General features: G+C 37.9%; 2 protein-coding genes across 3 annotated transcripts in view; one reads left to right on the forward strand and one right to left on the reverse strand.

Annotated features, from left to right (window-relative positions):
* The window catches only part of BFAR (bifunctional apoptosis regulator), a 9416-nt gene extending 2249 nt beyond the window's left edge, over positions 1-7167 (forward strand). Inside the window, exons 1-8 of one of the 2 annotated variants that reach the window (XM_005420422.3) lie at positions 26-227; positions 1363-1693; positions 2492-2690; positions 3027-3196; positions 3815-3959; positions 4232-4402; positions 4850-5052; positions 5911-7167. In XM_005420422.3, the coding sequence (XP_005420479.1) occupies positions 1428-1693; positions 2492-2690; positions 3027-3196; positions 3815-3959; positions 4232-4402; positions 4850-5052; positions 5911-6103 (1347 nt within the window). In that variant the 5' untranslated portion in view covers positions 26-227; positions 1363-1427 and the 3' untranslated portion in view covers positions 6104-7167. Of the gene's footprint in view, positions 1-25; positions 228-1362; positions 1694-2491; positions 2691-3026; positions 3197-3814; positions 3960-4231; positions 4403-4849; positions 5053-5910 lie in introns of those variants that run through there. The other variant, XM_031056516.1, reaches the window with a different exon arrangement.
* Positions 7168-8008: 841 nt separating this feature from the next.
* The window catches only part of LOC102040371 (phospholipase A2), a 26531-nt gene continuing 17835 nt past the window's right edge, over positions 8009-16704 (reverse strand). Inside the window, 3 exon segments of the mRNA XM_031056518.1 lie at positions 8009-8307; positions 10754-10860; positions 12376-12541. Of these exon segments, the coding sequence (XP_030912378.1) occupies positions 8147-8307; positions 10754-10860; positions 12376-12541 (434 nt within the window). The 3' untranslated portion in view covers positions 8009-8146.

The following is a 16704-nucleotide window of genomic DNA, read 5'->3' on the forward strand; positions in this document are numbered from 1 at the left end:
TCGGCCCGGGGCTGCAGCTGGAGCGCCGCGGGGCCCGAGCGTGTGCCGGGCATCGGGCTGGGGCCGCCCCCCCCGGTGCGACCGGGAAACGCCGCGGGCCCGGACCCGGACCCGCAGTGCTGCGCCTGAAGAAGCAGCGCGGAGTGCAGGAAACTGGAGCTGGGAAGAGACTGGAGAGGAGCTGGGAATCATTCTGCTGCTGCCTCTTACTTGGCGCAAACTGAGCGGTGAAATATTTTTCTGTATTTTCCACAGAAAACCTCTTGCCTCTGTCTTTCAGGAAAACTAGAATGTTTTTAGGTGCAAAATCTTGTCTTTATTTCTCTTACAAGTGCTGTTTCAGGTTTTAGGAAGCCAACAGCCTGTGCTTTGCCATGGAAATACAGGTTTGGAAGTCTAAGGATTCTAATTTCACTGTCGGTTTCTGTTTTTGAACTTGGGCTTTTTTCGTAATTTCTGTTCTTTACCTGCTTGCGTGTTTACCTCTTCGTGCTTGATCTGGGTGGCAAGTTGGTAATTCAGTGTAAGCAGGAGCCACAAGGTGGAGAGTGTAATCGTGTTTTGGTTTGGTAGTGTCTGAGAAGAAAATTGTCTAGTTCTTGGTATCTTCTAACATATCATGAGTGATGAGTGAATGATCTGGATCAGTGTTTTTCTTAAGAAATATACTGCTGACTAAGAGAATGGAGTAGAAACATCAAGCAAATATATTTTTTGTAAACTTGGAACCGTCTTAAACTCTTATCTGTGCATTTTCTGTAATGTTAACAAAGTAACTACAAGTAAAGTTAATGTGGAGTTTAGACCTTGGCTGACAAGGTGTGTACATCAATCCCTTATGATTCTGAAGCATATGACTTGGTGGATCAAACTTTTTTTTTTTTAACATTGCGCAGCAATGTCTAGCATTGACCTCTGTTGGTAATGTTTTATTCCATATGCTCTGAAAGAAGAGGGATGAAGTGAATTAGCTCATTACATTATACTGGTATTTTATTTTTGTATCCACTGATTATACTTTTAAATTATGTTTTCTTTGACTGGTTTCTTGTACTTTGATTAAAGCTACTGTCAAAAGTCATAGTGAATCATAGTGAATTATTTGTTTCACTTTCATGTATTTTATAAAATGGGAGAAGAAAGCATAGGGAGATTGAGCCCAGCTATTTACATCTAGAATCTGCTTTTGATTGTAGTTGGCAATGAATATATTGTTGAAAAGGTAGATCATGTTTCATTTTGGGGAGGGCTGAGTTACTTAAAAAGTTTAAAACCATCCGAGTGTCGAAAGTATCGCAATGATAAATCACATTGCTTACAATTCTAAACTTCTATAATAGCTGTTTTCATGTTGCTTTGCAGAAGTAGTGCCTTACCTGGTTTGAAGATCTAAGAGAGCTTTCTGTTTGTGTAAAGCATAAAGGAAAATGGAAGAAGGTGAGACTTTACGAGGGGAAACAGAGAGGGCAGAAGTTGAACCGTGTGCTGCTCCTGGCCTGGGCCGGCAGATATCAGTCAGTGAGTTCCTGTGCCACTGCTGCTACGACATTCTGATCAATCCCACCACCCTGAACTGTGGGCACAGCTTCTGCAGGCATTGCTTGGCCTTGTGGTGGGTGTCCTCCAAGAAGAATGAATGCCCGGAATGCAGAGAAAAATGGGAAGGATTCCCCAAAGTCAACATCCTCCTCAGGTAGGTGAATTATTTTGTGAATGTCTTTTTTACATAAATGAAATCACAGAAATTAGCCGTCTGGTTTCTTGAGTTTGCTGCAGATATAGATAATTGGTAATCTGAACTGTCACAAAGAAATTTAAATCCTAAAGACTTTGATTGTGCACTTGTAATGAACTGTTCAAGCACACAGAATTAAGGGGCAGGGTTGGTTGGTTTTGTTTCCAGGTTTGTTTCGGGGAGGGGTTTCCCCCTCCCTTCTACATTTTTTGGGAGATGGAGAGGCAGGATCCTCAGTCTTCTAATATAGCTGGTTGTTTTCTAATAATTCTGAGTTAGATTGATCTTGCATAGTTGTGTAGCAATTTCTGTAATAGGAATTATTTATTGAAAGAAGTGTGATAATATTGCAGAAAAAAGTTAAAAACATCTACTTGCTGTCTTGAATTACTCCCAAGTGGTTTTGTTAATAATACTTTATCTGGGGTTAATAATGTTTAAATAGATAGATGGTAGGATTGATGGTAGGCTTTTATGTTGTCTTTTAATAATAGAGGCTTGCCAGTGGCACGCTGAATTCTAATTTTATATAAGAAATAACTTGGGACTTATGTGATATTTTAGCTTTAGAAGCTAAGGAAAATTGTTTTTTGGCAGTGATTGATAAAATTTTAAGTTTACTAAGCTTTAATAACTATTTTTTCTTGCTTTTAAGTCTTTAGTAAAGGCTGGAAAACAAAAATCCAATAATTACTCCCTTTTCTGAATATTAAGCCTCAATGGTTACAGTATAATGACAAATATTTTTCCTATTAGGGATGTTATTGAAAAGCTATTTTCTGATGCCATTGAACAAAGAAAAGAAGATATTCAACAGAACAGTGATGTAGCACGCAGCTTAGCAACTTTCCAAAAGCATGGGAACGACCAGATGCCTACAGTTCCAAACACAGGAAGAATTAATCCTCGAGGAGGGTTTTTCTCAGGTGTTCTGACAGCTTTAACTTGTGTAGCAGTAAGTTTCATCTATTTGGTTTTCCCTATTTGCTTCCTTAAGCATGCAATCAAATGTTCTTAAATTATATGCATAGTAAAAACATTGTCAGCACAGAAGAGACTCCAGCTGGGCAGAGTAAGTAAAGTGGCCTTCAGAGCTGTCTGTCAGGAACTGCAACTGCAGTGAACAGCAAATGGCAGTTAGTGGGTAAAACTTCAAAATACTTTCTTAAAACCTGAATGTTCTAGTCTCCATGAAATGGAAGACTCTACGTGTGGAGCCTCTTATTGTGTGTTTATTTATATCATTCATGTATTTGCTTTGCAAGTAAAGGATCTTTATTTATCTTTGTAGGTAGTTCTACTTGGCTATCACTGGAGTAGCAGAGAATTTGAAGATGATCTTCTTGTCCACAAGCCTGTTGCTAAGTGGACTGCTGAGGAAGTGATACTGTGGCTGGAGCAGCTGGGCCCATGGGCTTCACATTACAAAGAAGGATTTTTACTGGAGAAAGTAAATGGAAGGTGAGAGGCCTTGTGGTCAAGGACAACTGTTATGTGATTGGACTGTGACAGATTCATTAGGGGTGGCTTATTGTGAAATGACCATACTATGTGACATAGATTGTGGGAACATTCTGTTGATGTATCAGAATAAATTTCAGAAGAAATTTTAACAGTTGCTGTTAAAAACTTTTAGTAGTAGATACTTAGGCAGCTACCTGAAAATTTTCTAAGAATTTTTTAAAATGCTCATAATGCAGACTGAAGTGATACCAAGAGTAAAATTCTACTGATGTATTATCCACCCCTTGCACCTTTCCTTTCTTGTGGATATGTGCATGTGCTATATGCATATGTGTTCCACCCAAGAGCCATGCTGAAAGCAGGCAAGAGGAAACTGGAAAAGAAGGAAATTTAAAACCCAGGCTCTGAGATGCAGTTGGCATAGAACACTTGATAGGCAATGTAATGATGATCTTTTAAAGTCCCAAAATTTGCCAACCCAAAGTATTCTCTGATTCTTTAACCCAAAAGGTGCTACCTTGTATCTTATTGTTTCAGTATGCAGCTGTGTGTTTGTTAGTCATCTTTTTTGGTGAATAGGCACTGTTTACCTTCTTAATTCTTCTGCTTTTGTAGACTCCTCCTAACATTGACTGAAGAGGATTTCACCAAAGAGCCTTACAGTATAGAGAACAGTAACCACAGGAGAGCTATTATAGCAGAACTGGAATGTGTGAAAACTTTAGGTGTTAAACCACCACAGAACCTTTGGGAATATAAGGTAAATTTTAAATAAAGTGTGTCATGTATATTAATTATTTTTAAAGTAATACCTTTAAAAGAAGATTCTCTTAAAACCAAGAAGATTCTCTTAAAACCAGGAGGAGTGTTAAAGTAGTGGAATTACCTGTGTAAAAACTGCTCAGTTTAGTGACCTGTTGTATTTGAAATAAAAGCCCTTTGAAAACTGATTGTCAGAAAATCTAAGAAGTGGCATGTCCCTTTCATATTATTTTTTTACTGATTGAAACTTAATAATTTGATGTCTTTTAGGCTGTAAACCCAGGAAAATCACTGTTTCTTCTATATGCACTGAAGAGTTCTCCAAGACTCAGTATGTTATACCTATATCTGTTTGATTACACAGAAGCTTTCCTACCTTTCATCCACACAATTTGTCCTATGCAAGAAGACAAGTATGAAGATACTGTCACAAAACTACTTGTAAGTATTCAATACATTAAATATGCTACTTGCTTTAGTTATAAGCATTTTAAGACGAGCAGCATAAAAACGCATTATGTAATTATTCATCATTTCATCTCTACACTATGACTTTAAAAACAACAGATCTACAGAGTAAGTGGTTCTTTGATTTTATTGTATGCAATCACCAGTGTTGCAACCATTACCTTTAATAGGATTGATTTTAGGCTTTTAAGACTTTAAATGTGTGAAACTGATTCTTCTGAACTTCACATGACTACAGATAGTGGTGTTCTAATCTAATGGAAATTGTTGCATTACAGTATTACCTGCTAGCAAGTATAATGAATTACTGCTTTCAGTGTATAAAATCCCCAGCTTTTCAACAAAAGACTAGTGGAAATAAGCCAGTATTAAGTAAGCTTAACAGAAAATTGATTAACAGTCTTTTTATCCTAATTACAGGACCTTAAAGATCCTTCTTGGAGGCAATGGAGAGAATTCACTGTAAAGTATTTATTTTTGCCATACCAGCTGATAGCTGAATTTGCTTGGGATTGGCTAGATGTGCATTACTGGACCTCAAGATTTATAATTGTAAATGCCATGTTGCTCTCTGTTCTGGAATTATTCTCCTTTTGGAGGCTGTGGTCAAGAAGAGAATTGAAGTAAGTCTTACAGAGCTTGTGGAAAAGGGTGGGAAGTACACAGCCTTAGAAAGTAACAGCTTTACAATTTCACAGTTGCTCACTGGAATGAGTGTCTAACCCAAACTCTGAGGTTAATAACATCTGAATCTGCATTCCCACATATGCTACTGCTTGCTCTTGAATACCTTTATTTCTGTGCATGCTTCCAAGGGTTTCTTAGAGTTGTTTTTACTCATCAGATGTAGCAAATATGGAAACAGCAACAAGCATGTTCTTAAACAGTGGGATATATTAAACCTTACCTTGAGAACTGCCTCTTATGGTATTAACTGTCAGCTGAGAACCAAATGCATTAGAATTTAGTCATGAGACAGTGTAGTTATTATGGGACGAGTCCTCAGAATCATAAATAAATTCAGTTATGCTGATACTAGTTCTGATAATTTATCAGAATTTCTGTTTTCTGTTCCTACCGCAGTCTTAATTCAAACATATTAACATTCATAGTTGGTGTGACATTTGGAAATGGTATGGGAGAAATTCTTGTTTTGGTGTGCACTGGGTTTTCCCTTTGCCAGCCAGTAGAGGGCAGAGCGTGCCCAGAACAGGAGCAGGGGGACATCCTGAGGCTGAGCTGTGGTGTGGCGCTGGAACCTGCTGGGCTTTGGGGTCTAAGTGCACTGACAGTGCTTCCTCTTCAGATCTGTTGCTACTGGGTTCTAGGGAAGTTTTTCCTGGAGTGCAAAAGGGTGTTTTTTACAGGTACCCGAGGAAGGGCTAAGTAATGCAAAGCTGTAGCACCTGTTAGGTTTTCTTACAGCTGGGTAAAAACAAACCAGAAAGTTCCTCTAAGCCTTTCCCTTTCCTTTTTCACAGGACTATTCCTCACAGAATGTGGAGACATTTCTGGAAAGTCTCAACCCAGGGACTTTTTGTTGCCATTTTTTGGCCTTTTATTCCTCAGTTTGTCTGCAATTGTTTGTTTTACTGGGCCTTGTATTTTAACCCAGTTATAAACATTGATCTTGTGGTTACAGAAATAAGGCGTCTGGAGACACAAGTGCAGTGATTGGCATTGGAACTCTTGAGCTGTTTAGCTTCTAAAAATGGACATTTTGAATAAACTTTGTTTTTCTTCTTTATGTATGTGGCAGTGAAAATCGTGGATTATGTTATTTTAAACATATGAAAAAGCTTTAAGATAAGTTACTCTTAAACCAGCCAATTCCAAATTGGAGGATGAAGGAAAAATAAAATTTCTGTTGGAAAAAAAAAAGCACATTCCTGTATAGCCATGTAAAACTCATACAGTCATCTCACCCTATTTGTATCAGATAAATTTCTTTATTTTGTCCTGAGCATTCTGTGTATTTTCAAGCCTGCCTTAAAGTCAGTGTCTTCTGTGCTGCTACAGTGATTTCTTTGTTTCTCTTTTTAAACTTAGCATTTCATACCAGCACTGTGTTCCTCAACTTCAGTTTGCCAAAGGAATGCCCTTCCTGGATAGGCTTGATGTTGAAAGAACTTCATTTATCTCAGTCTCCTTTACATGTAGCATTGTGATTCCCCTATACAGTCTCACAGTAGAGTTTGTTCCAAAATTCCTGCACTTGAAGGCAAAGGCTATTTGAATTTTCTTGTGTCTTGGAAATTGTGATAATTACCATGGAATTTTTTTATTCAGCTCAGTTAGACTTCATCAATAACTCCTTTCATTCTCTCTTCTTGAATTCTGTTGCTAATTCTTAAACATCTCTTAAAAAGGACTATTTTGGAAAAGTGACCTGACACTGTAATTACTTATGGCAATATAACGTGTGTATCTATGTCTGTGAGCAAATATTGACTGGAAAGTTATTTGTGTAAGCAGGATTGACATTTGTTAATGTATGTTCCTTTGACTGAATCAAAAGGTAAGATTTTTTTTCAAGAACTTTGTCCCCTTGTAGTCTGCATTGGTTTGTTTTTTTTTTTTGTTTGTTTCATTTGTGTCAGTAATGTGAATTAAATTTGCCTATGAATATTTTTCATTATTAAAGATCTCTCTTGAAATCTTCACTATTCCTATAGGTTTGATTTTTGTTTGGGTTTTGATTTTATTTATTTCTTTTAATATTGAAGTACATGTCATTAGCTTTGACTTGTGCAAACCTGTTCTTTAGCCCTGCATCTTCGAGTAAGTTGAGGTGGGTGAAAGTAGACATAAAACATTCCTGGATCTATAACTCTTCAAATCAGCAGATACAAACCAGTGTATTATTCATCAGTTCAGGGTACTGATTTCTCTTCCCAAAGGGTTAAAAATATCTGTGAAGTGACCGTAGCTAAAACCAGCTTTACATCCTGATGAGGTGTATATACTTCTGAGCTTCATAAACTCTTGCTGTGCAGGATCAAACACTTGTGAGAAAGCCAGTTGGTCCCAACAACTTCTGCATTTTTTCATGTTTCTGTTTTGGTGATGGTTTGCATTTGCATTTTTAAATCTGGCTCTAAAGTTCTAAGGGTAGAATTCCCCCCTGTGCTTGCAGGAAATTCAGGTTGTACACAGAGTAAGGAGTTTGAGCCTTATCAAATAATCAGCTGTTTAGAAAACTCAATTTAAAAAGTAAATGCTAGAAAAAAATGATTCTTCAATGCAGGTAGCATTACTCCAAGTGAATGAAATTCAACACTTCAATTAGGCTTTGTAGTAAGTGTTTAATGTGGATGAGAGGGCTCTTTGTGCTGACACTGTCACTTCATGAGCTTTTTCCAGTCAGTTCAAAGTTAACAAATGCTAAGATTTGTTAGTGGAGAAGTTTGATTTGTATCTTATAGCCAGTGGAGGGGGGATAAAAAGTTCATAGTGAATGATATTATCAATCTGAAAAATCTGTGAATCTGAATGAAACAAAAATTAATATTGTCAGTTACTCCTTAAGCTGATAAACTCAGATTTCTATTTAATCGATAATTAGTGCATGGGAGAAAATAAATAACAGGAAAAATGTTTACTTTGCCCATTTTGAGGTGGAGAAGCTGAGATGGAATGAAAGAGTATCAAGAAAGGGGAAAATAATTTCTTGTCATTACTGTGGCCAAAAAAAAGTCATTTTAGATTTAAATATATTCAGTAGTCATGTATCTGATACCTACACAAAGGCTGAATCTCACCACACAAAAAGTCTGGCCACAAAAGGTATTTTCTGTGGTAGGGAGCTTTAGAGAAACATTTGGCAGCTTCACGGTCACATTCACATGCCATTTTTTGACATTTATCTTCTAGTGAGTCTGAAAGAAAACACAGTGAGTTTGATATTAGTCTGAAGAAATTAAAAATCCCCAATGGAATACCAAGAATTGCTCCCTCATGTTCCATATTTGCAGCACAAATGCCTTACATTTCAAGTGCAATAGGAGCTGTACTGAGTTTTGGTAAGACTGGAAGCTTTGCATCAGTCAGTAATCACTGATCTTGGCAGGTGAAAATACAACAGCCAGATAAAGTCTTAAATACTCTTCTAATTTTTTTAATAAAGGGACTCTGATAACTGATCTCTCTTTAGAAAGTGGTATGGGGTCCTCCCTGCCTTTCCTCTTGCTCTAGTGAAACTTGATTTTGGGAAGATATTCCATTCACATACCCTTTATAATCTACTCTAGGATATAGCATTAAAACTAATACATGGGATGTATACATGGCATGCAAAGGTGTTCCATGTCCAGCCTAAACTGCCCACCTTTTTTTATTAAGGGGTTCAGTAAGAAGTTAGGAAAACTGTGTTTGTGTGATTAATCCATGTCTTGTCATGTTTGTTTTATAACTGTAGTGTTGTAACTTAACAGATTTCTTGGCATGAGTGTTTCTTCTTGGCATGAACATTTTCTTCTACAGCAATGTATTTTGGATTCAGTGTGCCAACCCAGAAGTGTGTGGTTTTTTTCTCTCTGTAACTGTCTGTAAACTGAAGAATCCTTGATTACATTTTGTCTGAGTGTTTACCATTTTAAAAGCTTAGCCAAATCACTGCTTGAGATTTGTCCAGGAGCAGAACAAGTGTTCAGTTTTGTGAATGAACTCAAATTCTGCCATGAAAGGGAAGTATTCTTAATGTAAACGTGTTTATGCTGCAGCTAGCTACTCAATAGCACAGGTAGCATGAACAACATGATAGGACAAAAAATGAAAACATGTTAACTGAGAACTATTGCTTCTTCTGTTCTTCTCCTGGTATTGCTCCAGATTTTATCTTCCCCATGCTATGCCAGGGACTTAGTTTCCTCACACCATGCCTGATATCTTGGCCAGTATTTTGAATATTGTCAGGAGCAAAATCTTTACAGCCAAATCAGGGTGGACTGTAATGTGATTAATTAGTGTGAGAGAAGATGTTTTGTCCATCTGGAGTAGGGGAAGATATGAGCAAGTAGAGATTCTGAATGAGGTAGACATTTGGGCAAAGTAAAGACTGAATATGAAGGAGGAAAGGAAGTCATGTCCAAACTTTCATTTGTTTTCAGGTCAGGCAAATTCTAAACTGAGTATGAAATGAGAGGGTTTTGTGTTCTCTGTAAATGGCCAACTGTTGCCTTTAAACCATGGTAGTCAGAAACTCAAACTTGTTTTAAACTAATTTATGTAAGGGTTTTTACATTTCTGTAGTGCAAATAATAACCAATTTTTTAAAGCTCATTTGCATTCTAGGTAGAAGCATAAAATTATATCCAAAGTAACTGACTGAGCATCTGATTTTAAAAACAAAACAAGCAAACAAAATCCCAAACAGCACACAAACAAAAAACCAATATAAAAATGTGACAGAAACAAGAAAAAAACCCCTGTAAATATTGGGGGCTTGTGAGAAGCTACAGTTTCAATGAGTCTTTGAGTATATTGAAAAGCATTCGCTAAAACTTTGGGAGTTGTGAACAAATAATGCAAAAGAAAAGCTGCTTTTTCCTGTTAAGCATTTTTTGGGGTTTTTCTTTCTTTGTGATTTCTTTGTGCTTCCCTTACATGGCAAGTTTATTTTGGAACAATCCAACAAAATTTATCAGGATGTGGTCAGCAATCTGTTGCAATTTGTACACTTGTCTCATGTAAATATTTTCAAATTAATATTTGTTAATTTAACTTCCAGAAATAAACATACTCATCAAATATTTTATTACCTCATTGTTTGAAACTGTAACCTGTAATTATGAATTCATTCATAAATTGCAGCCATCAGTGCAACTGATCAGGGATAAATATGCCAAAACCACATCCATTATAAACTTACAAATAGTGGGGAATATTTTCTGCTAAAGTAGGGAAAACATCCTTTTTAAACTGTTACAATTTTCCTATCTCTGTTTATAGTTGCTCTCCAGCTGGAGACTTGCAGGGAGTAGCATAACATGGGTTCCTCAGCAAATGTAAATGCTGAGTAAAAGGATGGTTGTGCTTGTGTTTCCTGGAAAGGTAATAGATGCTTCTAGCTCACAGTTTTGTTTCCTTATGTCAGTCAGAGGGAGGATTAAGAAAAAGAAGCTGCATTCAGTTGATTGGTTTAGGTGTGCTTTCTGGAGGCACAGTATATCCTGGCAAAAAAAGTTACAAAAGGAAGGATGGTAAACTAACAGTTCTACAGTTAATTAAGAAAATACCTTTCTAAAGAGATAATTAGTAGAATTAAGAAAAAAAACAAACCAAACAAATAATCCAACACCAAAAAACTCCCGATTGCTCACTCACCACACACAGCAGAATTGTCCTTGCATTCCCAGTGGTAACTTTCAGTCTTTGGCTGACACCCTGCTTGTTCTGCCCTCCCATAGCAGCAGTCGTGGTGAAAGCAGCACCTGAGAGGAACAGAGATAGTGATTTATGGTCACACAGTCTGGTGAGGTTTATCAGTGGGTTACTACAGCTGTGGAATAATAAAACACTCAACATAGTAAGTGTACAAGCATTACCTGCTCAGGAACCAAACCAGGGTAATGGTTTAATAGATCACCTGGAAAAAATTACTACTTTTTCATGTAAAAAATGATGAGAAAAATGTCTGATGTACATTGAGCTAGTTGAATCTTCAGACCATTCTCAGTTATATGTGAGTATGCTTTTCTCCTAGCCCCTTCCACAAAATGAACTGTTATCTCATTATCATCAGAAAATTTGGAAAGTTGCTCATAATTATTGTTTCAAAATTGTTCTTGTCATAATTGGCATAAAGAATTTTTAGGCTTTCTATTGACATTGTGAAACTGAACAGTACAGATAAGAATTAATGGCATTTAATGCTTAAAAAAGGCATTAAAGTATGCTGGTGTAGTGTCTCTGCTGTGGAATCATTGCAAGCCCAGAAAAGCAAGGAGAGGAGGTAACAAGAACCTGAAATGATGCAGCTTGTAAGTTTTTGCTGCAAACTAATGACATCCTTTCTTTTTGACTTGTTGGAAGAACTGGGTGTATCCACAAAATATTCATTCATTCATTCATTCATTCATTCATTCATTCATTCATTCATTCATTCATTCATTTTCCTCCCAGCAGACTAAAACCATCAGATTGCAATAGGTAGATGGTGTTTAGGTTGCCTGAGGAACTTGTGTCTGCAAAAGGAAAAGCTAATGCTGTGAGCTCTCACTTTGCAATTACTGTTTTTCCTGTGCTTATTAAGTAATTACCTGGTCATTCCCCACAAATCATTGTGTAAAGATCCTGTGGTACATAACAGTTGAACAACACAGCTCAGTAACTCCCTTTCATGCATAGAAACTTTAAAAAAGTCCCAAAGCACACAACAACAAAACCAGAACAAAACCCAAAATCATCTTCTTGTCAGCTAATGTTCAATTATAAGTTACATTGATGATAGTCACTATGCTGTGATTTAGTGCTAAATTGAAAGATTTGGGTTTTAGAATTATTTTTCAGCAGGTTGAATTTTGCATAATTCTTATGTATTATTTTGAATACTAATAATGGAATGGAACTGTCTAATCTAATGGAAGATAGTAAAATCAAAATATTTTTTTTATTGCCTTTTTTTTAAATTTTTACTTTAGATAGCTTCAATGTTTGAACTTTAAAGCTTCTCCAACAATACTTCAGTTATTTAACTCTTTGCTGAAACACAACAGCAAAGAAACTCAGTTGTACTGTGAATCCTGTACTAATGCAATGAGAATTTGCATTAAAGGCAAGATTGTGTAGATCTACAGCAACACAATTTGAGTGCCTCAGAATTTCTTAGCGATCTGACCTGTGTTTAAATTCAGTTCCCTCTTTCAAATAGGCCTCATTTATATTTTAGTCCTTTCATTTGTCATCTGCATTCAGCACTGAATCATTCAGACAAACAGTTATCTCACCAGTCCACTCTGTCCATGGGCCATCCCTTTCCCCCCAGGCCGCAGTAGCAGCCGTAGCGCAGGTAGGCGAAGGGCGAGCGCCCCGTGCTGCACCTGATGGCTCCGGCCAGCTCCAGAATTCCCCTTCGACTTCTCACATGGCCTTCCCCAACGGTGCCTTTAGAAACTGCAAGAAAAACTGTTATTGAATCCAACATGCAAATATGATATAGTTCGGATTGTTTGGGTTTTTTAAAGATCTGATAATAAATGATAGTACTTGAAAATAATCCAGTTTGATTTTTGACACTTTGGGGCCACGCTGCATGACCCAGTCCCTTTGTCCCCAGTCCATAGTGAGCAGAATACTGGACCCTGAGAACAGCTGCAGTGCTTTCCTGCCATGGAGGCAGTGTACAATGGCAGACCAGTCATTTCCAGTCTTCCAGCTGCTGAGGGCCAGCATGTGTTCTGTGGCCCAGGCCCACCCAGTTGCTAAGATTAGCTGCCCCAGGGTTGCAGTGTTTTCTCTTTACCATAACGTGCAATTTTGCCCATATTATTTTGTAGAATGTAGTGCTTTACATTGGAAGGAAAAGGTCCTTTATGATAGGGTTTTGGTTTTCCTCATTTTTAGACAAAGCAGCCAAATAACAGGTGGGGATGGTGTGGTGGATGTAGGGCAGGGAAATGGATGGGTGCTTGGAGTTTTTTCCAGGGCAATGAGAAAGGCGGGGTTTGGTTATTTTCCTGTTTGCTTTTGTTTGGGGTTGTTGTTGTTGAAGTGATTCTCACTGTTATTTCTCTGGAACAAAATTTACTTTAGGAACTCTATTTTAACCATCCCATATCAGTACTAAAGCAAGAGATCCCAAGCAGCAGAAAACTGTTGAGACTCCGGGTGACAATATTTAGGGGTGCATGTCATGCTGAGAGATTGAACTAACACACTGAAGACCCCAATGGTAATGGGCAGCCTCTCCTTGCAGTGCAGGCTCCAAGCTATTTACAGCAAATTTTAAGAAACTGAATGGCTACAAAACAAATTCATTTTAGAAGGCTTCTGATTAGAGTTTCTTATTAATAAAACGAATTACATATTTTAGTATGAGGAGAACCTAAACTCCAGTACTGGTTACAGATTCCAAAAGGCATTAAGATTTAATAACTGATAATACCTGTGATGGAGACAGCAGAAAAAAAGTAGACTTCATTGTTGAAGGCTTTGATGGTTACTTTCCTACAAAATAACTATGTGATTATGCAGTTTTTATATAATCTGCATAAGCACATAATCTATTATAATAGCATAATAGAGTAACCTTTTGTAATAGATTATATCATAATAGATTATATGATTAACTGTAATCAGTTAATGGAAAATCTGACAGAAAAAATACCGGTCCCAGCACAGTTGAGCAACTTGAAATGTGTGGGATGCTGGTGACCTCCGGCACCTGTAATTTCATGAAACAGTGGAATTTAAACACCTCATGAAATCACCTCAGTAAGAAATTCAGTTGGTTTGTGTATGAGAATGGTAAAAAAAGCACTTTACGAAGAATCTGAGGCAGCATCACTTTCCTGACTGGTGACCACTCCCAGATCTTGTCTCTCCTGCTTTCTGGGCATGTGATGTAGGGGCAGAAGTGTTGAAACAAGGGTGTTTAAACTTGCACATGCGGCTTTGGCCATTGATTAGAAGCAATCATATCCTGAGGAATTAAGAAAAGCTTCCTTGCTATGTAGTCAATTGCAGTTTCATTTCAAAACTTCTGCGTTGGCACTGAACTTCCTTGCTAAGACAGTGCCCAGGATCTGTTGTGCATGGCTCCTGTTCCTGAACATTACCTGTGCGTTTAGTGTGAAAATTTGGTTCTGGGTAGCAGAAGCATCCATTTGGTTATAAAGAGATTTGTTTTATGATAGCATTGAGAGTGTTATCTTCATTGTCAGTACAAGTTCAGTAAATTCTGAGCTGAAAAACCCCACAATAAGGCTGCAGCATTACAAGTGAGAACTGGTTGTGCTCTTCAATGTCAGTAATGGTTACTCTTGTAGACAGCCAGTAATGTCTGGAGGAACCATGGTTAATGGAGCTGTGTTTGCTCTGCATGACCTTGGGGATTCTGAAAAAAGTGAAGAATTTTTGTGTCTCAGTTCCTGGGGGAACTGAGTAACTGGGGAAGGATGGGAAGGATGGTGTAGGAGAGATACAAGTCATTAAGAGGAAAATAAGAATTTCCAAATCATATTCCTGGTTTCATCAGAGAATTGTTTGCTAACTTAGGACAATTCCCAGTCCCTTCATTTAAATCCATGACAAGTAGAAGTGATGAACTCTCTGATGAACTCTCTGACCTGAGGAGCTCAAGTATAATATGTCATGTGTCTTAAAGGAAAGGACATAGACTTTTTGTCCCTGTAATATATTTGTGTTACAGCATCTGGACATCCAGTTGTAAACCAGCATGGCATAGATACTCTGAATATGATACTCTGTTGCAACAGCTTTATGAGCTGAGTTAATAAAAGCAATGAAATACCATCTGAGAATGCACAGAGCTACAGAAACAATCAGACTATCAATATGATGATGATGATGATGAAGATAGTATATATGCTGTTCTATGGGTTTAAAAATAATTTTTAAGCCATTCTTTCAAAGACTGAGGATACAGAAACATTTTTTATGGTAAATATGTGTAAAATTTCCTTTAGGGATGTCTCTATGCAGTCATAGTGCTCCAGTAGTTCAGAACTTGAAACTTGGGAATAAGCAGACTTTCTGATGCATTTCCAAAATCTTGCAAAAAATAACTGTATGCCTTATAGAAACCTTCGTTTTTGCTTATCTTTTTACCTCTTGTTTCATAAGCCATCAGGAATGGCCTTTTCCACCTCATTTTATTGCCCAGGCAACTAACATGCTATCTCCACAAACTCTGGTCACATGTAAATTTTCTGAAAGGTTAAATTTGCCTGTTTTGATACTTTGGACCAGTTGGGAAACAGGTAAATTGCATTTCCCGTGCTCCTCACTGCCCACGGAGTGGGTGACTGAGGTGCCTGACTCAGAGCTATCGGAGCGCAGCCAGGCTCTGTAATGAGCACTCCAGGCTGGCAGAAACAGTGATTTCATTTATGTTCTTCTGGGGTTTGTCCCATGCAAAGGATGAGGTCTGGAGGATGATCAAAATGCAGAAGGAATCAAAGGGGCAATCTGAGGTCAGGAAGTAGAATTGGGGCAGGGAGCTTGGTGGGCCCTAAGTTGGCCCCATTATGCAAGCACCTTACCTTATGGGCTTTAATCACAGGACTGCCTGGCCCAGACCCTGCTCCATTCTGTGCCCAGAATCTGTTCTAGGAATTAATTGAGGCTCTTTTCTTTAGGATCCTGCTATTTGCAAGATTTGGTGTGGTGAATTTGCAAACTGTGTAGGAATGTATAAAAAAAATTGCAAGAGAATCTTTTACTTAAGGCAGCTGGTTGCTATTCTGGAAGATAGGATTTTATCCTTACAGCTGTCACAAAGGTTCAGCATGAGGTTAATTTAATCACTTTAAAACAATGCCTATTGATGTTTACAAATAGTAGGCTCCCAACCTGCTGAATATCCTGGGGTTGGAGTACCAAGCTACCACAGCACTAGGTGAGAACCAGGCTTTGAGTTGTTGGAGTTCCACATAATTTTATGTAGTTGTAAGTTAAATTGGGTTCTACCATGTTACCATGGGAACCTAAAATTAGAGGACGCTTTTTTGTGTCAGCCCACATACCTATCTGAAAAAGAGGGATGATAATATAGTTTCAGAGAAATTAGCACAATCAGATACTGTACTGATGAATACCTCAGAAAACCTATGAGGAAATGGACTGTGAATTGTTACAACCAGTCTTTAACACTGATTAGTAAATAGCATGTAGGAGACAAAAAAAAAATTAAATATTTGCAAAGTGACTAATTGGCTGTGTGAAGGTGTGAGGCAGGGGTCCTTTAATTATATTCTCACATCATAACTGATTCATAAAGACTGATTCATTTTTCAGAATAACCCAGTTAGGGTTTTGTAGGCGATCTCAGTCCTAGCAATTCCTGCTTCTGAACTGCTTAGTAACTCAAGTGCTCTGTGACAGCTCACTCCAATACCCAGAGGAGAGCAGGGGTAAAGCTACTGACTTTATAGAAAGATTGTTATTGCACGTGCAAGCTGCAATCTGATTTCAAACACGGAACTTCGTTAGCAGAGTTGTACATTACCGATGAACTTTACAGAAGTAATGTGCGCCTCTCCAGCCCCGCTGCCTTGGTGCGGTCTGAGCATCGGCCGGGCTGTTGGGGCAGCTCC

This window comes from Geospiza fortis, unplaced genomic scaffold, assembly GCF_000277835.1.
Source record: "Geospiza fortis unplaced genomic scaffold, GeoFor_1.0 scaffold237, whole genome shotgun sequence".
Classification (NCBI taxonomy): domain Eukaryota; kingdom Metazoa; phylum Chordata; class Aves; order Passeriformes; family Thraupidae; genus Geospiza; species Geospiza fortis.